Source organism: Rhinopithecus bieti, unplaced genomic scaffold, assembly GCF_001698545.2.
Source record: "Rhinopithecus bieti isolate Rb0 unplaced genomic scaffold, ASM169854v2 scaffold_3062, whole genome shotgun sequence".
In the NCBI taxonomy this organism is placed as follows: Eukaryota; Metazoa; Chordata; class Mammalia; order Primates; family Cercopithecidae; genus Rhinopithecus; species Rhinopithecus bieti.
Genome location: NW_016804432.1, coordinates 1,808,415 through 1,834,930, shown reverse-complemented (window position 1 = coordinate 1,834,930; position 26,516 = coordinate 1,808,415). Strand labels below are relative to the sequence as shown.

General features: G+C 37.0%; 1 protein-coding gene across 1 annotated transcript in view; it reads right to left on the bottom strand.

The window, feature by feature from the left end:
• CCDC141 (coiled-coil domain containing 141) overlaps window positions 1-26,516 on the bottom strand; it is a 215,293-nt gene that overhangs the window by 134,250 nt on the left and 54,527 nt on the right. Inside the window, 2 exon segments of the mRNA XM_017868275.1 lie at window positions 11,742-11,850; window positions 15,368-15,559. Of these exon segments, the coding sequence (XP_017723764.1) occupies window positions 11,742-11,850; window positions 15,368-15,559 (301 nt within the window).

Below are 26,516 nucleotides of genomic sequence, written 5' to 3'. Positions count from 1 at the left end.
CCTCCACTGGTGATACCCAGGCACACAGGGTCAGGAGTGGACCTCCAGCAAACTCCAGCAGACCAGCAGCAGAGGGGCCTGACTGTCAGAAGGAAATCTAACAAACAGAAAGGAACAGCACGTCCACTCAAAGACCTCATCCGAAGGTCACCAACATCAAAGGCAAAAGGTAGATTAAATTCGTAAAGATGGAGAGAAACCAGTGCAAAAAGGCTGAAAATTCCAAAACCCAAATGATTCTTCTCCTCCAAAGGATCAAAACTCCTCACCAGCAAGGGAACAAAACTGGATGGAGAATGAATTTGATGAATTGACAGAAGTAGGCTTCAGAAGGTGGGTAATAACAAACTCCTCCGAGCTAAGGGAGCATGTTCTAACCCAATGCAAGGAAGCTAAGAAGCTTGAAAAAAAGGTTAGACAAATTGCTAACTAGAATAACCAGTGCAGAGAAGAATATAAATGACCTCATGGAGCTGAAAAACACAGCACGAGAACTTTGTGAAGCATACACAGTTTCAATAGCTGAATCAATCAAGCAGAAGAAAAGATATCAGTGATTGAAGATCAAATTAATGAAATAAAGAGAGAAGACAAGATTAGAGGAAAAAGAATAAAAAGGAACAAGAAAAGCCTCCAAGAAATATGGGACTATGTGAACAGACCAAATCTATGTTCAATTGGTGTACTTGAAAGTGATGAGGAGAATGGAACCAAGTTGGAAAACACTCTTCAGGATATTATCCAGGAGAACTTTCACAACCTAGCAAGGCAGGCCAACGTTCAAATTCAGGAAGCACAGAGAACACCACAAAGATATTCCTTGAGAAGAGCAATTCCAAGACACACAATCGTCAGACTCAGCAAGGTTGAAATGAAGGAAAAAATGTTAAGGGGCCGGAGAGAAAGGTCAGGTTACACACAAAGACTAACAGCGGATCTCTTGGCAGAAACCCTGCAAGCTGGAAGAGAGTAGGGGCCAATATTCAACATTCTTAAAGAAAAAAATTTTCAGCCCAGAATTTCATATCCAGCCACACTAAGCTTCCTAAGCAAAGGAGGAATAAAATCCTTTAGAGACAAGGAAATGCTGAGAGATTTTGTCACCACCAGGCCTGCCTTACAAAAGCTCCTGAAGGAAGCACTAAACGTGGAAAGGAACAACTCATACCATCCACTGCAAAACCATAATAAACTGTAAAGAACATTGACACTATGAAGAAACTGCATCAACTAACAGGCAAAACAACCAGCTAACATCATAATGACAGGATCAAATTCACACATAACAATATTAACCTTAAATGTAAATGGGCTAACTGGACCAATTAAAAGACACAGACTGGCAAATTGGATAGAGTCAAGACCCATTAGAGTGCTGTATTCAGGAAACCCATCTTACGTGCAAAGACACACATAGGCTCAAAATAAAAGGGTGGTGGAATATTTACCAAGCAAATGGAAAGTAAAAAAAAGCAGGAGTTGCAATCCTAATCTCATAAAACAGACTTTAAACCAACAAAGATCAAAAGAGACAAAGAAGGGCATTACATAATGGGAAAGGGATCAACGCAGCAAGAAGAGCTAACTATCCTTAATATACACGCACCCAATACAGGAGCACCCAGATTCATAAAGCAAGTTCTTGGAGACCTACAAAAAGACTTAGACTCCCATACAATAATAGTGGGACATTTTAACACCCCACTGTCAATATTAGACAGATCAACGAAACAGAAAATTAACAAAGATACTCAGGACTTGAACTCAGCTCTGGAACAAGCAGACCTAATGGACATCTACAGAACTCTTCACCCCAATTCGACAGAATATACATTTTTCTCAGCACCTCATCACAATTATTCTAAAATTGACCACATAACTGGAAGTAAAATACTCCTCAGTAAATGCAAAAGAATGGAAATCATAATAGTCTCTCAGAACACAGTGCAATCAAATTAGAGCTCAGGATTAAGAAACTCACTCAAAACTGCACAACTACATGGAAACTGAACAACATGCTACTGAATGACAACTGGGTAAATAAGGAAATGAAGGCAGAAATAAAGATGTTCTTTGAAACCAATGAGAATGAAAACACAGCGTACCAGAATCTCTGGGACACATTTAAAGCAGTGTGTAGAGGGAAATTTATAGCACTAAATGCCTACAAAAGAAAGCAGGAAAGATCTGAAATTGACAACCTAACATCACAATTAAAAGAACCAGAGAAGCAACCGCAAACAAATTCAAAATCTAGCAGAAGACAAGAAATAACTAAGATCAGAGCAGAACTGAAGGAGATAGAAACACAAAAAAGCCTTCAAAAAATCACTGAATCCAGGAGCTGGTTTTTCGAAAAGATCAACAAAATACACTGCTAGCCAGACTAGTTAAGAAGAGAGAAGAATCAAATAGACACAATAAATAAAAAAATGATAAAGGGGATATCACCACCAATCCTACAGAAATACAAACTACCATCAGAGAATACTATAAACACCTCTATGCAAATAAACTAGAACATCTAGAAGAATTGGATAAATTCCTGGACACATACACTCTCCCAAGTCTAAACCAGGAAGAAGTTGTTCTGAAACTATTCCAAACAATAGAAAAAGGGGGAATCCTCCCCAACTCATTTTATGAGGCCAGCATCATCCTGATACCAAAGCCTGGCAGAGACACAACAAAAAAAAACAATTTTCGGCCAATATCCCTGATGAACATCGATGCGAAAATCCTCAGTAAAATACTGGTGAACCTAATCCAGCAGCACATCAAAAAACTTATCCACCACGATCAAGTCAGCTTCATCCCTGGGATGCAAGGCTGGTTCAACATATGCAAATCAATAAACATAATCCACCACATAAACAGAACCAATGACAAAAATCACATGATAATCTCAATAGATGCAGAAAAGGCTTTCAACAAAATTCAACACCTCTTCATGCTAAAAATCCTCAATAAACTAGGTATCGATGGAATGTATCTCAAAATAATAAGAGCTATTTATGACAAACCCACAGCCAATATCAAACTGAATGGGCAAAAATTGGAAGCATTTCCTTTGAAAACTGGCACAAGACAAAGATGCCCTGTCTCAACACTCCTATTCAACATATTATTGGAAGTTCTGGCCAGGGCAGTCAGGCAAGAGAAAGAAATAAATGGTATTCAAATAGGAAGAGAAGAAGTCAAATTGTCTGTTTGCAGATTATATGATTATATATTTAGAAAACTCCATCATCTCAGCCCAAAATCTCTTTACGCTGATATGCAACTTCAGCAAAGTCTCAGAATACAAAATCAATGTGCAAAAATCACAAGCATTCTTATACACCAATAACAGACAAACAGAGAGCCAAGTCGAGTGAAATCCCATTCACAGCTGCTACAAAGAGAATAAAATACCTAGGAATCCAACTTATAAGGGATGTGAAGGACCTCTTCAGGGAAAATTACCAACCACTGCTCAAGGAAATAAGAGAGGACACAAACAAGTGGAAAAACATTCCATGCTCATGGATAGGAAGAATCAATATCGTGAAAATGGCCATACTGCCCAAAGTAATTTATAGATTCAATGCTATCCCCATCAAGCTACCACTGACTTTCTTCACAGAACTGGAAAAACTACTTTAAAATTCAAATGGAACAAAAAAAGAGCCCACATAGCCAAGACAATGCTGGGCAAGAAGAACAAAGCTGGAGGCATCCCACTACCTGACTTCAAACTATACTACAAGGCCGCAGTAACGAAAACAGCATGGCACTGGTACCAAAACAGATATATAGACCAATGGAACAGAACAGAGGCCTCAGAAATAACACCACATGTCTACAACCAACTGATCTTTGACAAACTTGACACAATCAAGCAATGGGGAAAATATTACCTATTTAATAAATGATGTTGGGAAACCTGCTAGCCATATATGGAAAACAGAAACTGGACCCCTTGCTTACACCTTATATGAAAATCAACTCAAGATGAATCAAAGACTTAAATGTAAGATCTAGGACCATAAAAATCCTAGAAGAAAACCTGGGCAATACCATTCAAGGCAGGCATGGGCAAAGACTTCATGTCTGAAACCCCAAAAGCCATGGCAACAAAAACTAAAATACACAAATGGGATCTAATTAAACTAAAGAACTTCTGCACAGCAAAAGAAACTATCATCAGAGTGAACAGGCAACCTACAGAATGGGAGAAAATGTTTGCAATTTATCCATCTGACAAAGGGCTAATATCCAGAATCTACAGAGAATTTAAACAAATTTACAAGAAAAAGGATGGGCATGGTGGCTCATGCCTCTAATCCCAGCACTTTGGGAGGCCGAGGTGGGCGGATTACGAGGTCAGGAGTTTGAGATCAGCCTGGCCAATATGGTGAAACCCTGTCTCTACTAAAAATACAAAAATTAGCTGGGCTTGGTGGCACACGCCTGAAGTTCTAGCTACTCGGGAGGCTGAGACAGAAGAATCACCTGAACCAGGGATGCGGAGGTTGCAGTGAGCTGAGATTGTGCCACTGCACTCCAGCCTGAGTGGCAAAGCGAGACTCCACTTAAAAAAAAAAAAAAAAAGAATTTAAAAGAAAAAAACCACCCCATCAAAAAGTGGACGAAGGATATGAACAGATACTTCTCAAAAGAAGACATTTGTGCAGCCAACAAACATATGAAAAAATGCTCATCATCACTGTTCATTAGAGAAATGCAAATCAAAACCACAATGAGATACCATCTCATGCCAGTTAGAATGGCAATCATCAAAAAGTTAGGAAACAACAGATACTGGAGAGGATGTGGAGAAATAGGAATGCTTTTACACTTTGGTGGGAGTGTAAATTAGTTCAACCATTGTGGATGACAGTGTGGTGAATCCTCAAGGATCTAGAACTAGAAATACCATTTGACCCAGCAATCCCATTACTGGGTATATACCCAAAGGATTATAAATCATTCTACTATAAAGACACATCCACATGTATGTTTACTGCAGTACTATTCACAATAGCAAAGACTTGGAACCAACCCAAATGTCCATCAATAATGGACTGGATAAAGAATATGTGGCACATATACATACACCATGGAATACTATGCAGCCATAAAAAAGGATGAGTTCATGTCCTTTGCAGGGACATGGATGAAGCTGGAAACCATCATTCTCAGCAAACTATCACAAGGACAGAAAACCAAACAACACATGATCTCACTCAGTGGGAGTTGAACAATGAGAACACATGGACACAGGGAGGGAAACATCACACAGTGGGGCCTGTCTGGGGGCGGGAGTTAGAGGAGGGATAACATTAGGAGAAATACCTAATGTAAGTGACGGGTTGATGGGTGCAGCAAACCACCATGGCAAGTGTATACCTATGTAACAAAACTGCACATTCTGAACATGTACCCCAGAACTTAAAGTATAATAAAAAAAAACTAAATAAAAATAAATTTTAAAAAAAGATATATACAACATCCAAGAAGAAAAAAGAAGTAATATGATCCTTCCTGTGATGCAGCTTCTCGGTTCTTACATTCATTTTAAGAAGACCCTTAGAAAACTGGAGGGTGCAGTTGTCATTCTTTGGAGCCTACAGTAAATTTTCTTCTCCTTAATGTCCCTATGGCTCCTCGTGTGTTGCTCACTTTTGCATCATTCTGCCATGTCATATATTGGAATTATACATAAATAACACTGAACAAATATACTTCAGGTTGCACACTATTCTCAGCTTCGGAGATCTAGGGTCTCACAACCTGGTGATGAAGACAAATAAGAAAATAAATCATTACTACACGGTGTGTGAGGTGATGTACTGAAGTACCCACAGGAAGTACAGAGGGAGTTACCAAGGAATATGCACATGTGCCGATAACTGCAGGCTTCCTGAGGAAAAGGGCCACGTACTCCCCTGACATGTGGCCCTGGATTTCTCACCAGGTTATGGGTTCAGAAAACAGTGTTTAATTATGTGTTCTTGGATTGAGGGTAACTAGGCCAGTAAGTAATCTGGAAACCATATTTGCTGGAAGACTTTAACTAGGTAATTTTAACCCCAAGGAGAGAAGACTGGAAAAAGGTATATTATTCCCTCTATTTCAAGGATTGTTATGTAGTAGAGGGAACCAACTTATTCTGAAACATTCCAGGGGGCAGAAACTTCAACCCATTAATCCTGGTTCTGACTTCCATAGTGTTAAAGAATACGTTTCTTACATAGTAGAGAACCTTAGCATTGCTGAATAAGGAGAAAGCATAGGTGAAGCTAATTGAAATAAAGTGACTATTAGGGGTAAGTTTGATTACAGTTTTTCCAGCTTTTGTCACCTTGACACTCATGTTTTGTACTACTCAACCAATCAGCATCTCAGAAACTTACTAGAATGGCTAGCTGCACTTACAGACATATTTTACTGCTTAAATTTAAAGATAATAGATATGAAGCCCTTAACTAAAAAATCAGAATTTCACCCTTTAATAAGCATTTCAAATCCGCTAATCTTAATCATATCCCACAGAATTAGTTGGTTAATAAATTGCATCAACACTCATTTTTTTGTTTTATGAAAACAAAAGCCCTTGAAGCCACCACAGGGCATATGAACTGGGAAGAAATATCCTGACCAGAGTTTTCTGTCATCTCTGTGCTTCAAGTATCACACAGAAGGGCACGAACTCTCACAATAAATATGTCATCAAGATGGAAGAATATTTTTTCATCACAAAAATAAACTATGTTTCCTGTCTTCCACTAGCATTTGTATCCATTTCTTCAGACTAAGGAGACCCAGTGGACGCTTGAAGGCTGTACCCCTGAAAAGCAAGACATCAGTTTCACTGTCAGCTGGATGCCAAAGAAGTGCAAACAAAGCAGCACGTGCCCCATGTCAACTGGCCCACAGTGCCGCAGATCCTAGGAACTCTGAAGGAGCCAACAGCAGTAGCAACAACAAAACAGCATTTAGGCTACGTTCCCCTGCCAGCTCCATTCCCAAATATTTATGGAAAAGCCCCTACTTCTACAAGTCCCCCATCCCTCCGGAGAATGCTTTCATTTGATTGCCTCAGTATTGAAACTCTTCAACAACAGCATCCGTCACTGTCAGGTTTCTGGAGGTAAAACTGCTGTGTGATGATCATGTTGGTTGAAAGAAGAGTGAACTGAGACCACAGAACCCATCTGTTACCTTCTAGTCTCCTAGGAGGAATTTCACGTGATTCTACTCATTTCCTTTGGACCTAGCTAGATTACTACTGCTGTATAATAATGGGCAACTGTCGCTTTAAAGCACAAGCTTTTGATGCTTTTTATAATCCCTATTAGTGATAGGTCGTATAGAACAATAATCAGTGGAAATTATATATATGTATTTAGTAGGATCTCATAAGAATTTACATAGGAAAGATTAAATCCTTTAATCTTACACAGGAAAAATTGAGTCCATTAATCTTTGAGTTTTAGAAAGTTGTGATAAGTAATTTATCATAATGATCTATTGTCTAGAGTCTTTTGAAGGGTAATATAAACACTCAATCTATTTGTGACTTTAAAACACCTTTTGGTTTTTTAAAGTCCAGAATGACAGGCTGGTGGAGCTAGAAGTCAAGTTAGAACTGTGACAAATGAATTCAGGAAGTCTTTCCATCCAGACCCTGTTCTATTTAGCAGTAAAACTAGAAGACATATTAGGCAGAAAGGAAATGGTTGTTTCTATCTATTTATTTAACCTCTTTCCATAGCAAAAGATGACAAGTTAACTACTACTTTTCCACAAATGCGTTCCCTACTCCACTCCTGGCCCACACCAAATTCTTATAGAAAGCCTTGGCACACAAATTGTTGGTTAACAACTAGACTGTCTTTCTAGTTGTTCAAAGGGAATTGAAAATCTTTTTGTAGAGTGTTNAAAAAAAAAAAAAAAAAAAAAAAAAGAATTTAAAAGAAAAAAACCACCCCATCAAAAAGTGGACGAAGGATATGAACAGATACTTCTCAAAAGAAGACATTTGTGCAGCCAACAAACATATGAAAAAATGCTCATCATCACTGTTCATTAGAGAAATGCAAATCAAAACCACAATGAGATACCATCTCATGCCAGTTAGAATGGCAATCATCAAAAAGTTAGGAAACAACAGATACTGGAGAGGATGTGGAGAAATAGGAATGCTTTTACACTTTGGTGGGAGTGTAAATTAGTTCAACCATTGTGGATGACAGTGTGGTGAATCCTCAAGGATCTAGAACTAGAAATACCATTTGACCCAGCAATCCCATTACTGGGTATATACCCAAAGGATTATAAATCATTCTACTATAAAGACACATCCACATGTATGTTTACTGCAGTACTATTCACAATAGCAAAGACTTGGAACCAACCCAAATGTCCATCAATAATGGACTGGATAAAGAATATGTGGCACATATACATACACCATGGAATACTATGCAGCCATAAAAAAGGATGAGTTCATGTCCTTTGCAGGGACATGGATGAAGCTGGAAACCATCATTCACAGCAAAGTATCACAAGGACAGAAAACCAAACAACACATGATCTCACTCAGTGGGAGTTGAACAATGAGAACACATGGACACAGGGAGGGAAACATCACACAGTGGGGCCTGTCTGGGGCGGGAGTTAGAGGAGGGATAACATTAGGAGAAATACCTAATGTAAGTGACGGGTTGATGGGTGCAGCAAACCACCATGGCAAGTGTATACCTATGTAACAAAACTGCACATTCTGAACATGTACCCCAGAACTTAAAGTATAATAAAAAAAAACTAAATAAAATAAATTTTAAAAAAAGATATATACAACATCCAAGAAGAAAAAAGAAGTAATATGATCCTTCCTGTGATGCAGCTTCTCGGTTCTTACATTCATTTTAAGAAGACCCTTAGAAAACTGGAGGGTGCAGTTGTCATTCTTTGGAGCCTACAGTAAATTTTCTTCTCCTTAATGTCCCTATGGCTCCTCGTGTGTTGCTCACTTTTGCATCATTCTGCCATGTCATATATTGGAATTATACATAAATAACACTGAACAAATATACTTCAGGTTGCACACTATTCTCAGCTTCGGAGATCTAGGGTCTCACAACCTGGTGATGAAGACAAATAAGAAAATAAATCATTACTACACGGTGTGTGAGGTGATGTACTGAAGTACCCACAGGAAGTACAGAGGGAGTTACCAAGGAATATGCACATGTGCCGATAACTGCAGGCTTCCTGAGGAAAAGGGCCACGTACTCCCCTGACATGTGGCCCTGGATTTCTCACCAGGTTATGGGTTCAGAAAACAGTGTTTAATTATGTGTTCTTGGATTGAGGGTAACTAGGCCAGTAAGTAATCTGGAAACCATATTTGCTGGAAGACTTTAACTAGGTAATTTTAACCCCAAGGAGAGAAGACTGGAAAAGGTATATTATTCCCTCTATTTCAAGGATTGTTATGTAGTAGAGGGAACCAACTTATTCTGAAACATTCCAGGGGCAGAAACTTCAACCCATTAATCCTGGTTCTGACTTCCATAGTGTTAAAGAATACGTTTCTTACATAGTAGAGAACCTTAGCATTGCTGAATAAGGAGAAAGCATAGGTGAAGCTAATTGAAATAAAGTGACTATTAGGGGTAAGTTTGATTACAGTTTTCCAGCTTTTGTCACCTTGACACTCATGTTTTGTACTACTCAACCAATCAGCATCTCAGAAACTTACTAGAATGGCTAGCTGCACTTACAGACATATTTTACTGCTTAAATTTAAAGATAATAGATATGAAGCCCTTAACTAAAAAATCAGAATTTCACCCTTTAATAAGCATTTCAAATCCGCTAATCTTAATCATATCCCACAGAATTAGTTGGTTAATAAATTGCATCAACACTCATTTTTTTGTTTTATGAAAACAAAAGCCCTTGAAGCCACCACAGGGCATATGAACTGGGAAGAAATATCCTGACCAGAGTTTTCTGTCATCTCTGTGCTTCAAGTATCACACAGAAGGGCACGAACTCTCACAATAAATATGTCATCAAGATGGAAGAATATTTTTTCATCACAAAATAAACTATGTTTCCTGTCTTCCACTAGCATTTGTATCCATTTCTTCAGACTAAGGAGACCCAGTGGACGCTTGAAGGCTGTACCCCTGAAAAGCAAGACATCAGTTTCACTGTCAGCTGGATGCCAAAGAAGTGCAAACAAAGCAGCACGTGCCCCATGTCAACTGGCCCACAGTGCCGCAGATCCTAGGAACTCTGAAGGAGCCAACAGCAGTAGCAACAACAAAACAGCATTTAGGCTACGTTCCCCTGCCAGCTCCATTCCCAAATATTTATGGAAAAGCCCCTACTTCTACAAGTCCCCATCCCTCCGGAGAATGCTTTCATTTGATTGCCTCAGTATTGAAACTCTTCAACAACAGCATCCGTCACTGTCAGGTTTCTGGAGGTAAAACTGCTGTGTGATGATCATGTTGGTTGAAAGAAGAGTGAACTGAGACCACAGAACCCATCTGTTACCTTCTAGTCTCCTAGGAGGAATTTCACGTGATTCTACTCATTTCCTTTGGACCTAGCTAGATTACTACTGCTGTATAATAATGGGCAACTGTCGCTTTAAAGCACAAGCTTTTGATGCTTTTATAATCCCTATTAGTGATAGGTCGTATAGAACAATAATCAGTGGAAATTATATATATGTATTTAGTAGGATCTCATAAGAATTTACATAGGAAAGATTAAATCCTTTAATCTTACACAGGAAAATTGAGTCCATTAATCTTTGAGTTTTAGAAAGTTGTGATAAGTAATTTATCATAATGATCTATTGTCTAGAGTCTTTTGAAGGGTAATATAAACACTCAATCTATTTGTGACTTTAAAACACCTTTTGGTTTTTTAAAGTCCAGAATGACAGGCTGGTGGAGCTAGAAGTCAAGTTAGAACTGTGACAAATGAATTCAGGAAGTCTTTCCATCCAGACCCTGTTCTATTTAGCAGTAAAACTAGAAGACATATTAGGCAGAAAGGAAATGGTTGTTTCTATCTATTTATTTAACCTCTTTCCATAGCAAAAGATGACAAGTTAACTACTACTTTTCCACAAATGCGTTCCCTACTCCACTCCTGGCCCACACCAAATTCTTATAGAAAGCCTTGGCACACAAATTGTTGGTTAACAACTAGACTGTCTTTCTAGTTGTTCAAAGGGAATTGAAAATCTTTTTGTAGAGTGTTTTATTAGATTTGCATCTGGAAAAATTCACTATTCCATTTTTTAACTGCAACAGTGAAAGAGGAATTTTGCTGATCCAGACCTGCTTTTTAAAGAATGACCTTCATTCGTTGACCCTTGGAACATTCACCGAATTCAATGATTTACTCAACTAAGAACATTTGCTAGATGCTAAGGGCAAAAGGATGAACAAGGTAGAAATGGCCTCTGTCCTCAGGAGCTAAACTCTAGCAGACCAAATAACAGAATCTCCTGGAGGCATGCCCTCTACCGTCCTCTCAGAATATCTACAACTACTTCTTTCTTTCAGAAGATGACTAAAAATGAAGCTTTATTTAACTTTTCTTAGAACAAGCTGAGGTATACATAAATAGATAAATTTCAAATACACTGTCATACATAAGCATTCTCACATTGACATCTTTTAAAACCTCTAAACACTTCTGCGAGAAATAAACGTATTTCTTGCCTTTAGTATGATGTTCATGAAGCTGAAGAAGTGATTTTAAGGACTCAGCATTCTCAAACTCATGAGTATTCTGGAGGAAATCTTCAGCTTGGTCTATTTTAATAGCAAACTACAATAGAAATACAGAGGAAAGACATTTGTATAAAAATTAATGTGCCATTGTTAGTTACCTGTAGATGTTTTTCATAAATTAGTAGCCCTACTGAGGATGTGTGTTTGTGCAAGGGTATATGTTCGTATGTGTTTGTGTGAGTGTGTGTTGGCTTACGGTGTTTGAGGGTGTGTGTTTGCATGTGGTCAATTTACAAAGTGTCATTGGTAAGAATTTTCTTCTCCTTTCATATCTAATTTTGTATGCTGAAATAAACCAACCTTTTTACGGTCCAAATGCCTATTAAATTTTTCAAACAAAATTATAATGTCCTATGTATACAGTCACTTTCAACATTCTAAGGCACTTAATTAAGAATAAGCAGATAGTTAGCTAAGGGAAACCAGGAAGAGGTTAACTAAAAAGTAATCTACACATTTACAAGTAAATGTAGCTTAAGAACTCACTTAGAGAGAAGGTTGAAGTATAGTTATTTTTTCCCTCTATAATTGAACTTAGCAGTGAAATATGCAAGTTTCCAAATAATACATAGTCTAATCCTATATTTTATACAAAGCAAATATATATATATTTGTATAGAAAGCGGTCTGAAAAAATACACGCCAAATGGTGACTTAATGAGAAGAAATGAAATTAAGGATGACCAAGAGGAGGTAAAATTTTAATATTTGAATCTATAATTTGTAATTCCGTTTGCATTTTTATCAATAATTTGTATGCATTACATCTATAAATAAAATGAGATTAGATGGAGCAAGAATGACAAGTGAGAAATTTATCCTCTCTTACAAGGAAAATGCATAGCAATTTCACACTCTAAATGGTGAGGAATATGACTGGTCTCTCTTTTTCTTTTTCTCTATAGAGGCAGTGGGAAATTGAGAGAGATAATTAACGTGATGTTAAAATGCTCAGGAAAATAATCTTAGAAACAAGTTTTAGAAGATGGCAAAATACATTTGGTTATCCTGTCATAGTATGTCTATAGTGGTAGACAAATAGCTGGCTTGTTTTAGCACTAAGATTCAACAGTAATTATCACTATTTATATGAGCATTTTAATATATTCACCTTTGGATTGGGTTTAGAATAAACTAATTAAGGAAAAGTATCAGTGTAAAAGACACAGAAGCTTGTGATGTTACTTATCTTCTGTTTCAAGTCTTCTCCAAACTATCATCTTTGAATCTGGGGATTCTTAATATTTTAATGTAACTATTTGATTAACACAATCGACTGTAGTTTATTACAACAGCCATATGAAATCCAGTTATAAATGAAACGGAATGATGAGAGAGAGACTGAAGAGCATGGGACATGTTTTGGAAATGCAAGGAAGGCCTCTGTCATCCTATTAGAACAACCTGATGGACATCTGCTGCTGCCACTCAGGGGCAGTGTTTCTAAATTATAGCACAGTGTTTGAGGTGAGAATAACCCAACTGATAGTTATATCTGTGAGTGAGCCTGAAATAATCTTGTAATAACGATAAACCATGCAATCATTAGTAATTTTAATTTCTCAAAATTTCTGCATGCACATAATTCAATAAGGGAGTCAATATCCACATTATTTACATCCCTAATTCACTCAATTTCTAATAACTGATTTTAAAATATTATTTAAAGAGAATCTTCANAACTGATAGTTATATCTGTGAGTGAGCCTGAAATAATCTTGTAATAACGATAAACCATGCAATCATTAGTAATTTTTAATTTCTCAAAAATTTCTGCATGCACATAATTCAATAAGGGAGTCAATATCCACATTATTTACATCCCTAATTCACTCAATTTCTAATAACTGATTTTTAAAATATTATTTAAAGAGAATCTTCAAAAAGAAAAAAAAAATTCCTAGTAGGTGGTTTGTTTGTTACCTGCAAAACATTACAAAAAGTTCCACGGTCACTGTTTAACTTATATTTATATTTCAGTTTGTTATCAAATTAAAAATAAACCAATAAGCAAACAATGCTTTACTCAGAAAAAGCTTCCCTAAAGTTCTGTTTACTTTTATCGGTATTTTCCTTTCTCCACTCTCTTTTATCACTAATAAAATGGCTTTGGCATACAAAGGGGCATAAGAATTATATAGCAGTTTGTCTTCAGTTTAGTATGAAGTGATTTACAAAACTGGAAATGGAATAATACAAGTAATAATTAGTCTTTTCACTAGATGCAATAAAAGCTCACACAAGTGTAAGAATAACAATGTTGGGTTGAATTATGGTTTGGCCTGCTATTTCCTTTTACTTCATGTTATATCTGAAAGGAATTTACTCATCATGGAGAAGATAAGCTAGCATTAACACTAAAGCACAGTGAGAAACAAATATTGCTCTAATGCTAGAAAAAGAAGAAAATTTCCTGGACTCAAAACAGCTGAGTTTCAAGGACAGTTGACACCTGTACCCTACTTACTAAGCTAAAATGAGTCAGATATATCTATAATTTGGCCTCTGTAGGTGTATTTCAGCTGTTTTATTTCTTTTCAGGGAAGAAAGATTGTGTATGAAACTTCTTCCAAGATGGTCTCTGAAATGAGTTAAACTTCAGTGTTCAAATTGTGAAAAACAAGCCTTGAAAGTTATAATAAGGTTTTTATTCCTCCCTTTTGCTTTTAAACAAGTTCATGATGCATGAGATTGCCTACTCCAATTTTTAGGTTCTATTACTAATCTTCGTTCCTTCATTATTTTGGATTTAAGTCCTGAATTTTTAGTTTAAAATGTCATATTTTTCAAAGCTAGTGCTTTATCATAATGAAGCAGTGCTCTCACATCAAAATGAATGGGCTGCCACTTGACAGAGAAGTTAAAAGTGAAATTTCCAATAACTGTCTTATACCAAATATAATACCTCTTTTGATAATGTTCTTTGAAACTCACATTTTGAAATTAGAAACCTCAAAAAATTGTAGAATTCGAGAAAACTCACATGGAGACATGACCTTCTTAGGTCCAGAAGGACTTTTTCCTTCTCTTGTATTGTAAGGTGTTCAAACTATGGAAAATCAACTATACGCCTTAGGAAAGTACTTATAAAATGCTATATTTATGAATCAAATATCCTATGGAATATTCTATAATTATCTTTTTAAAACATAGGCAGCAAAATGCAATTTTATTCTCCAACTTTTAGCCAAGAACAACACTCTAGACCAGCATTTCTTAGTAATCCCACAATCAGGGTAATTGTTTGATTTAGTAACTATATTACTACCTTCAATAGAGGGAAATAATCATAATGACTTACGAGCATTCCCATTATTACTTAATATTTTACCAAATTTTAGTTACTTAACTGTACTTTGTTTTTGTTTGAAGACCTACTCTTAAAATAGTAATAATTTTATTTATTGACAATCAAAAATTAAATATATTGTCTATTGTTATACTGCCACTTTTTTAACTGCTTGCAATGTCTATTTGTGGAAAAACAAACATTTTCAGGAGTGCTATTCATTTGTTCTGATGCTGGGAAGGGAGAAGTTTTTTAAAGCGCAAACCTCTAAGGCATTTTCAAAAAATTCAGAAGTCAACCTAAGGAGCTCCATTCTTCTTTCAAGCATGGACACCAGGGCTGCCCATGCTTCACCCAGAGTCTCGGCCATGGCGTCGTAGACCTGACTCTGATCCTTGTTCTCTTCAGCTGTCTTGTCTGCTTCCTGCAAGAGTTCCCATACCTGATCTTCCAAAGCCTAAGTACAAAAGAAAAAGGCATAAGGCAGGATGTTAACTCAATGTAAGAACACAGGATCACATTTTAAATACTTGGATATTAGAAATTGTATGTGGTCTAGGAAAGATAATTTATAAACACAAACTGTTATACAAGAAGGTATATCAAACAGGAAGGAAGGAGCGATCAGGATTGAGGTGAGCCAGGGAGCATGGCCAGGCTAAAGGGATTCACATTTAAACATTGTCCAAACACTGCTGACATCTGTTAAAGACACATGTCTACATTCCCAAGGGGTATAGAATATTATGTTAATCTCACAGTTCCAAAAAAAATAAGAAAATTAATAAGAACACACCTAGAAGAGTAATCAAGAATAAAGGTTGTGAGAAACAAGCCCAGTAAAGCTTACTGTTTATTGCAAATAATTGTCATTAGTTGTTAATATGACTGTGATGCTTAATGTAAATATTAAGAGTAGATTTTTAAACCAGACTAGTCATAATTTAAAATTTAAGATATCTGTAACCAACATTATCCACTGTTTGAACAAGATATGAAAAATGAAAAGGAACATGTGCTTACATAATTGTCTCATTCAGGGATAGGAGAATTTAATAAGTTCCATATAATTCTTGAAGTTAGCATCAAAATAAAGGCATAATTTTTTTTTTTTTTTTTTTTTTTTTTTTGAGACGGAGTCTCATTCTGTCGCCCAGGCCGGAGTGCAGTGGCACGATCTCAGCTCACTGCAAGCTCTGCCTCCTGGGGATAGGCCAGTCTCCTGCCTCAGCCTCCCAAGTAGCTGGGACTACAGGCGCCCGCCACCTCGCCTGGCTAGTTTTTTGTATTTTTTAGCAGAGACGGGGTTTCACCGTGTTAGCCAGGATGGTCTCGATCTTCTGACCTCGTGATCCGCCCGTCTCGGCCTCCCAAAGTGCTGGGATTACAGGCTTGAGCCACCGCGCCCGGCAAAGGCATAATTTTTAAAGAGTACAGTAGACTAAAATAGTAGGAATAAATTCTAAAACATCAACATAAAAGGAACTTAAAATGTGATAAAGAAAAATACAACAAAGAAAACAAAAGAAATAAGAGCAGGTTTATAAGGACACACTCACACACACACACACACAAACATAATGACAAGTACATAATTAAATATCAATTAACACAAAAAATGTGGATGAGCTAACTTTTTAAACAAAAAGACAAACACTATCAGAGTGAGAAAAAAAGGCAGCAAAATTCAACCAATTTGTGTTTCCTAGAGTGTCCCTAAAAAGAAATACTTTTTGAAAATAAAGAGATGAGATATATCAGGCAAAGACAGACAAGAGAAAGCAGGACTATAATATTGAACAAATTAGAATCAAAACTAAAATCATTGATGCTTAAAAATGGCATTTATAATGATAAATAGTGCAATCCACAGTAAAGACACTCATGAACCTTTGTATCTGTGGCACTGAAATATTTCAAGTAGATATAAGCAGTCTTACATCAAATGAACAGAGAATAAGAACTACAATTAGAGACTGTTTTTAAAAATAATAAGGCTACTACATTTAAAAACTTTAAATATACAGCTAACCTTATGCTCAGATTAAATACATAGTATTAGACAACTTGAACAAAGAAAGAAAACAAATTATCTCAACATCTAGGTCTAAATTATTTAAAAAATAAATAAAACAACAAATTAAGGGGGTTAAACTGATTTAATACAAAATCAGAAATTAGCAGTTTAGATTAAAATATTAGAATTGATTTTTTAAGTTGATTAATTAAAAAGCCAATGAAATATTAAAACAGCTGACAGATGTCAATAAAAATGGGAGAGTAGATAGCTCCAAGTGACCATTTCTGTAGAGAAACATCAGAAAACGTGGGGAGGTCGAGGCGGGCAGATCACGAGGTCGGGAGATCGAGACCATCCTGGCTAACATGGTGAAACCCCATCTCTACTAAAAATACAAAAAAATTAGCCGAGCGTAGCGGTGGGCACCTGTAGTCCCAGCTACTAGGGAGGCTGAGGCAGGAGAATGGCGTGAACCCGGGAGGCGGAGCTTGCAGTGAGCTGAGATAGTGCCACTGCACTCCAGCCTGAGTGACAGAGCAAGCCTCTGCCTCAGAAACAAACAAACAAACACGCAGGCAAAAACTGTCTTATTTTTGTTAGAACTCTGGAAAGTAGTCAAAGATTTACAGCAACCAAACAAAGGCTGAAGCAAGAAAAGGTGACTTAAAATGGTAGAAAAGCTTTGAGATATTTTTACATGCCCTTGCTCAACCCCTCCTGGGTTCAGCAGAGACTATTAGAGTGGGTAAGAATAATAAGACTCAACTGTATATTGTCTACAAGAAACCTACTCCAAATATAAAGGCAGAGGTGCATTAAAAGTAAATGAAGTGGAGTAACAATGTGAGGTGATATGTCAATTAGCTCAATCAATTTAACATGTGTTAATTATTTTGCAATGTATACATACCTGAAAACATCGTATTGTATAACTTAGGTGTATACAATTTTTAGTTGTCAATTATACCTCAATAAAGCTGGATGGAAAAAAAAGTAAATGGATGGAGAAAGATGTACCATGCTAACACTAATCTAAAGAAAGCTGGAGTAGCTATGTTAATTCTAGACAGATAATATTTTAGAGCAAGGAATATTATTTGAGATTAAGATGGGTGTTACATGATAATAAAGGAGTCAATCTACAAGAAGGCATGACAATTCTAAATGTGTATGAGCCTAACAACAGAGAGTCAAAATATATGAGGCAAAAATTAATAGAACTACATGGAAAAATAGATAAATATACTAAAATAGAGACTTCAACATCTTTCTATCAGTAAGCATTATATCCAGCAGGCTGAAAATGATTAAGTATATAGATGAACTGAACAGCACCATCAATCAACTTGATCTAATTGCCATTTATACAATAATTCCTCCAACAATGCATAACATACTTCCTCTCAAGTTTACATGGAACATTCATCAAGATAGGCCATATCCTGGGCCATAAAACATACCTTAACAAATTTTTAAAAACAGAAATCATACAAATATACTCTCAGACCACAAAAGAATTAAACTACATGTCAATAACAGAAATATAACCAAAAAATACCACAATATTTTAATATTAAACAACACACTTTTAAATAAAACATGGGTCAAAGAATTCTCAGGGAAATATAAATATTTTGAACTAAATGAGAAAATGAAAATACGATGTATCAAAATTTTTAAGATGCCACAATAGTAGTGCTTAAAGAAAATTTTATAGCATTGATATATACATATATATGAAATGAAAGAAGACCTAAAATCAATATTCTGAGTTTTCACCATAGGAACTAGAGAAAGAGAGTAAATTAAATCTTTAGTAAACAGAAGAAAATAATAACAATTAGAGGAGGAATCAATGAAATGAAAACAACAGAGAAAGTCAATGAAAGCAAAAACGAGTTCTAGGAAAAGATCAATAAAATTGATAAATCCCTACTCAGGCTAATCAAGAAAGAAAGAGAAAAGAAACAAACTACTAATATTGGAAATGAAAGAGGGGCCACAACTACTGATCCCATGGACATTAAAAGGATAAAAAGGAATACTATAAGTGGCTCTATGCCCACAAATTTGATAACTGAGATGAAATGGACAAATTCCTTGAATGACACAATCTACCAAAACTCACACAAGAAAAAATAGGCAATCTGAACAAGACTATATCTATTAAAAAATTAAATCAATAATTAATAACCTTCCAAATAAGAAAGCACTAGACCCAGGTGACTACACTGGTGAATTCTACCAAATGTTTAAAGAAGAAATGGTGCTAAAACTACTTAATAAATTCAGCAAAGTTACAGAGTATGAGATCAACACACAAAAAAATCAGTTGTGTTTCTTTCTAAAGAAATGAACAATCTAAAAAGAAAGTCAAGAATTCCATTTACAAGAGCATCAGAAAGAATAAAATACCTAGGAATACGTTTAACCAAGGAGGTGAAAGACTTGTACATTGAAAACTAAAAATCATTACTGAAAGAAATTGAAGAAGATCTAAATAAATGGAAAGAGAACCCATGTTTATGAGTTGGAAGACACTGTTGCTAAAAAGCAATACTATCTAAAGTAATCCACAGATCAATATAAAATTTCACAGGCTTTTTGACAGAAATTGAAGAGATGATCCTCATATTTATATGGACTTGTAAGGGGATCATAATAATCAAAACAATATTGAAAAAGAACAAATTCGGAGGACTCACACTTCTAAATTTCAAAACTTACTACAAAGCAACAGTAATCAAAAACAGTGTATTGACACAAGGATAGACATATAGGGCAATGGCCTAGAATTGAGAGTTCAGAAATATACCTATATGTCTATGGACAATTGATTTTCAACAATGGTGCCAGGACCATTCAATTAGGAAAGAATAGTCTCTTAAACTAGTGGAGCTAGAACAACTAGATATTCACATGTAAAAGAATAAAATTGAATTCTTACCTCTCATGCCATATAAAAATTAACTCAAAATATATCAGTGATCTCAACGTAAAAGCTAAAACTAAGAAATTTTTAGAAGAATTTTATAAGTAAATTTTCATCGCCTTGAATTTGGCAATAGTTTTTTAGATATGACATCAGTAGCATCAGCAACAACAAACAGATAAACTGGACTTCATCAAAATTAAGACTTTTATGTACAAAGGACATTATCAAATCAGTAAAAAGGAAATCCTTAGAATGGGAGAAAATGTTTGCAAATTATGTATCTGATAAGCATCTAGTATCCAGAATATATGAAGAGCTCTTTCAACTTAACAATAGAAAGGGGCAGGTGCAGTGGCTCATGCCTGTAATCCCAGCTCTTTGGGAGGCCGAGGTGGGCAGGTCGCTTGAGGTCAGGAGTTCAAGACCAGCCTGGCCAACATGTTGAAACTCCGTCTCTACTAAAAATACAAAAATTAGCCAGGTGTGGTGGTGGGCACCTGTAATCCTAGTTACTCAGGAGGCTGAGGCAGGAGAATTGCTTGAGCCCAGGAAGCAGAGGTTGCAGTGAGCCGAGATCACACCACTGCACTCCAGCCTGGGTGAGACAGCAAGACTCTGTCTCAAAAAATTAAATAAATAAATAAATAAATAAATACATAAATAAATACATAAATAAATAAAACGATAGAAAGGACAACAATACAATCATAAAACGGGCAAAGGACTTGAAAAGACATTTCTGCAACAAAGATATACAAGTGGCAAACAAGTGCACACCAAGATGCTCAAATGATTAATCTTAGAAAAATGCAAATCAAAAGCACAACGAGATATCACTTCACACCCACTAGGATAGCTATAACCTTAAAAAAAAGGAGGCTGGGCACAGTGGCTCACACCTGTAATCCCAGCACTTTGGGAGGCTGAGGCAGGTGGATCACCTGAGATTGAGAGTTCACGACCAGCCTGACCAACATGGAGAATCCCCATCTCTACTAAAAATGCAAAAGTAGCCGGGCACGGTAGCACATGCCTGTAATTCCAGCTACTCGAGAGTCTAAGGCAGGAGAATCACTTGAACCTGGGAGGCGGAGGTTACAGTGAGCCGAGATTGCGCCATTGCACTCCAGCCTGGGCAACAAGAGTGAAACTCCATCTCAAAAAAAAAAAAAAAAAAAAAAAAAGGAAAATAACAAGTGTTAGCAAGAACATGGAGAAAATTAGAATCCATGTATATAGTTGATGATAATATAAAATGGTACAGCTGCTTTAAAAAAATATATTGGCATTTCCTCAAAAAGTCAAACATAGAATTACCATATGACCAAGCAATTACGCTCCTAGGCATATATCCACAGGAAGTAAAAGCATATGTCCACACAAAAGCATGCACACGCATATTAACAGCAGCAGTATTCACAACAGCCAGAAGGCAGAAACAACCCAAGTGTACATTTACTAGTGAATGGATGAACAAAACGTACTTTATCCATATGAGGGAGTATTGATACATAGTATGAAAGAAAGAAAGAAAGAAAGAAAGAAAGAAAGAAAGAAAGAAAGAAAGAAAGAAAGAAAGAAAGAAAGAGAAAGAAAAGAGAAAAAAAGAAAGAAAGAAAAGGGAAGAGGAGAAGAGAGAAAAGAAAAGAAAAGAAAGAAGGAAGGAAGGAAGGAGAAAAGGGAAGGGAAGGGAGGGGAGGGGAGGGGAACTATCTAGAATAGGTAAAATCTTAGTAATAAAGAGCAGAATGGTGCTTGCCAGCGGCTGAGGGAAGAGTGAATAAAGGAGTCACTACATAATGGGTACAGGGTTTTCTTTTGGGCTGATGGAAAGGTTTTGGATCTAGATAGAGGTGATGGTTTCACATGTGAAAGTTGATCATGTGAACTGGGTCATTCTTGTCATACTCAACAAAAATGGAGTTGAGAGGTCATGGAGAAAACCACTCAGGGCACAAAACATTGCCCCAAAAATGTAATTCCATGCAAATCTGCAAGCTGAAACTGCATACTATAACCTGAAACCAGTTTTAGCTATTGGCTACTGAAACAACCTGCTGCAACTCTGAAACTAGTTTTGCCCACTATTGTCACTTGCCAATCAGAGCTTACCAGCTCCTCAAAACCTTACTAGTGGCAATGAAATTTCTCAAAGAGCAATACATATTCTCCTTTTTATAAAACCTCTAACTTTCTCTTTGTTTTTCAGACATACTAAAGACCAGACAGTCTGCATTTATGCCCTGAATTGCAGTACTTTTCTCCCAAATAAAACATTTTAATTTCAGAAGTTCATTTCTATATTGAACTTTTCACACACGGCACTGTGAATGTACTAAATGCCACTGAATTTTACACTTTAAAATGGTTAATTTTATATTATATGAGTTTTGTCTCTTCAAACTTTTTTTTAACTTATGACATTTTAAAAGGAACAAAGTGATACACAAAAACCATAAGCAGATCTCATGGAGGTAGAGAATAGAATGATGGTTACCAGAGGCTAGGAGGGTAAGAAGGAAGAAGATAAAGAGAGGTTGGTTAATGGGTACAAAAATAGTTAGATAGAAGGAATAAGCCTTAGTGTTTGATAGTAGAGTGACTATAGCTAATTGTTATATATTTCAAAATACTAAAAGTGAAGATTTATAATGCCAGCAACACAAAGAAATCATAACTGTTTGAGGTGATGGATATTGCAATTATCCTGACTTGATCATTATGCAGTGTAAAAATGTACCAAAATATCACATGTACCCCATAAATATGTGCAATTATTATGTATCATTTAAAATATTTTATTTAACATAATTATATAATATTAAGATTGAGGGCTATAAATGCATATAGCAAGTTTTGGATTTTCTACAAATAAAACAAAATGGGGATAAAATGGAAAATTTTCTTTAAAATGTTACCAAAATTGCCCCAAGGAAATCTTATCATCATCTGCCTCATCATCACTATTATGACTGCCACCATCATGGAAAATATTGAATAATTTCTCAAGTATGTCCCTAAAAGAATAGATGAATATGCCAATTTGTTTATTTAGTGACCTGTAGAAATTTGGATGTTTCCAATTTTTGACTACTATATATAAACCTGCTATAAATATTTATGTACAAGTTTTTGGGTAGACATATATTTTAATTTCTCTAGGTATTTACCTAGGGTTTTCCAGTTACTTTTACCTTCTTATTTATATCTTTCTGTATATTTTCAATTTTTTATAATAAAATATGTTATTTTATTACTGGAGGAAATATTTTATTTTGCAATTATGTAAAATAGACCTATTCTTAAAGGAAAAACAACACATGCCATTGCTATACTGGAATCATGGACCTAAATTGTCTCCAATTATTATTCTTGAACAGTCTTTTCCTTCTTTATCCTTCCAAATTATATTCTAAGACACATTACACACTTTAATTATATTATTGTTCCCAGTTATTTGCTGTTTCTCTCTGTAAGAGGATTGTACTTCCATGCCTCCTAAAACCAGACTTGTATGCACTTGGTTAGACTAACAAACTGTGAACAGAAGTTTTGTGTGCCATTTCTGAGTAGAAGTATTAAGAACCAATGAGTGAGTCTATCATTGCTCTTTCCATAAATAGTGGTTGCTTCGTGATGTGTTTTGGCTGTGTCCCCACCCAAATCTCATCTTGAATTGTAGTTCCCATAATTCCCATGTGTCATGGGAGGGACCTGGTGGGAGATGATTGAATCATGGGGGCAGTTACCCCATGCTGCTGCTATTCCTGTGATAGTGACAGAGTTCTCACAAGAGCTGGTGGTTTTATAAGGGGCTTTCCCCCCTTTTTCTCGGCACTTCTCTTTGCTGCTACCATGTGAGGAAGGACGTGTTTGCATCCCGTTCCACTCTGATTGTAAGTTTCCTGAGGCCTCCCTAGCCATAGTGAACTGTGAGTCAATTAAACCTTTTTCCTTTATAAATTACCCAGTTTTGGGTATGTGTTTATTAGGAGCATGAGAACAGACTAATACACTCCTTCATCCAGGATTCTAAAATAAAGGAGACACACAAACCTGAACTGCATTTACCATGCAGCCAACATGGTAAGATAAAATCTGTTATTTGTAAGCCACTGCTATTTTGGGGTCGTTTGTTACCCTAGCTAATAAAAGCTATGTATTAGTCCATTTTTACATTGCTGATAAAGATGTACCTGAGACTGGGGAATTTACAAAGGAAAGAGGTTTAATGGAGAACTCACAGTTACATGTGGCTGGGAAGCCTCAGAATCATATCAGAAGGCATGGAGGAGCAAATCACATCTTACGTAGATGGCGCCAGGCAAAGAGGGCTTGTGTAGGGAAACTCCTATTTTTAAAACCATCAGATCTCATGAGACTTACTCACCATCATGAGAACAGCATGGGGAAGACTTAACCCCATTACTCAATTATTACCTCATACCAGGTCTCTCCCACAGCATGTGGGAATTCAAGATGAGATTTGGGTGCGGACACAGCCAAACCATATTATTCCACCTCTGGCCCCTCACAAATTGCATGTCCTTATATTGAAAACCAACCATGCCTTCCCAACAGTCCCCCAAAGTCTTAACTCATTTCAGCATTAACTCAAAAGTCCACAGTCCAAAGTCTCATCCCTTACGCCTATGAGCCTGTAAAATCAAAAGCAAGTTAGTTACTTCCTAGACACAATGGGAGTACAGGCATTGGGTAAATACAGCTATTCCAAATAGGAGAAACTGGCCAAAACAAAGGGGCTACAGGCCCCATTCAAGTCTGAAATCTAGCAGAGTGGTCAAATCTTAAAGCTCCAAAATGATCTTTCTTAACTCCATGTCTCACATCTGGGTCATGCTTGGACTTAGGCAGATCTGCCCCTGTGACTTCACAGGGTAGAACCTCCCTCCTGGCTGCTTTCACTGGCTGGAGTTGTCTGTGACTTTCCCAGCTTCTATTTGCAAGCTGTCAGTGGATCTCTCATTCTGGGGTCTGGAGGACAGTGGGCCTCTTCTCACAGCTCCACTAGGCAATGCCCCAGTAGGTATTCTGTTTGGGGGTTCCAGTCCTACATTTCCCTTCTGCACTGCCCTAGTAGTGACCTCCATAAGGGCCCTGCCCCTGCAGCAAATTTCTGCATAGGCATCCAGGCATTTCCATACATCTGCTGAAATCTAGGCAGAGGGTCCCAAAGCCCAGTTTTTGACTTCTGTGTACCCACAGGCTTGACACCGTGTGGAAGCTGCCAAAGCTTGAGGTTTGCACCTTCTGAAGCTACAGCCCAAGCTCTGTGTTGGCCCCTTTCAGACATGCTGGAGTGGTTGGGTGGCAGGGCACCAAGTCCCTAGACTGCACACAGCACAGGGACCCTGGGCCTGGCCCCAAAACCACTTTTTCCTCTTAGGCCTTGGCCTGTGATGGGAGGGGCTGCTGTGAAGACCTCTCACATGCCCTGGAGATATTTTCACCATTTTCTTGGGGATTAGCTCCTTGTTCCTTATGCAAATTTCTGCAGCCAACTTGAATTTCTTCTCAGAAAATGGGATTTTCTTTTCTGTCGCATTGTCAGGCTGCAAATTTTCCAAACTTTTATGCTCTGCTTCCCTTATAAAACTGAATGCCTTTAACAACACCCAGTCACCTCTTGAATGCTTTGCTGCTGAAAAATTTATTCTGCCATATGTCCTAAATCATCTCTCTCAAGTTCAAAGCCCCACAAATCTCTAGAGCAGGGGCAAAATGTCACAAGTTTCTTTGCTCAAACATAACAAGGGTCACCTTTGCTTCAGCTCCCAACAAGTTCCTCATCACCACCTGAGACCACCTCAGCCTGGACTTTATTGTCCATATTGCTATCAGCATTTTGGGCAAAGCCATTCAACTAGTCTCTAGGAAGTTCCAAACTTTCCCACATTTTCCTGTCTTCTGAGCCCTCCAAACTGTTCCAACCCCTGTCTATTACCCAGTTCCAAAGTCACTTCCACATTTCAGGTATCTTTTCAGCAGCGTCCCACTCGACTGGTACCAATTTACTGTATTAGTCCATTTTCATGCTGCTGATTAAGACATACCTGAGACTGGGAAATTTAAAAGAGGTTTAATGGAGAACTCACAGTTCCACCCATTTGGAGAAGCCTCCCAATCAAGGCAGAAGGCAAGGAGGACCAAGTCACATCTTACATGGATAGCAGCAGGTAAAGAGAGTGCTTGTTGTAGGGAAACTCCAATTTTTAAAACCATCAAATCTCATAAGACTTATTCACTATCATGAGAACAGCACAGGAAAGACCCACTCCCATGATTCAATTACCTCCCACCAGGTCCCTCCCGCAACATATGGGTATTCAAGATGAGATTTGGGTGAGGACAAAACCAAACCATATCAAGCTGACAGATACATTTACTAATGTAAAAATCCTTTACTGGTACATTTTGTCACCAAGGTTCTCTTATACT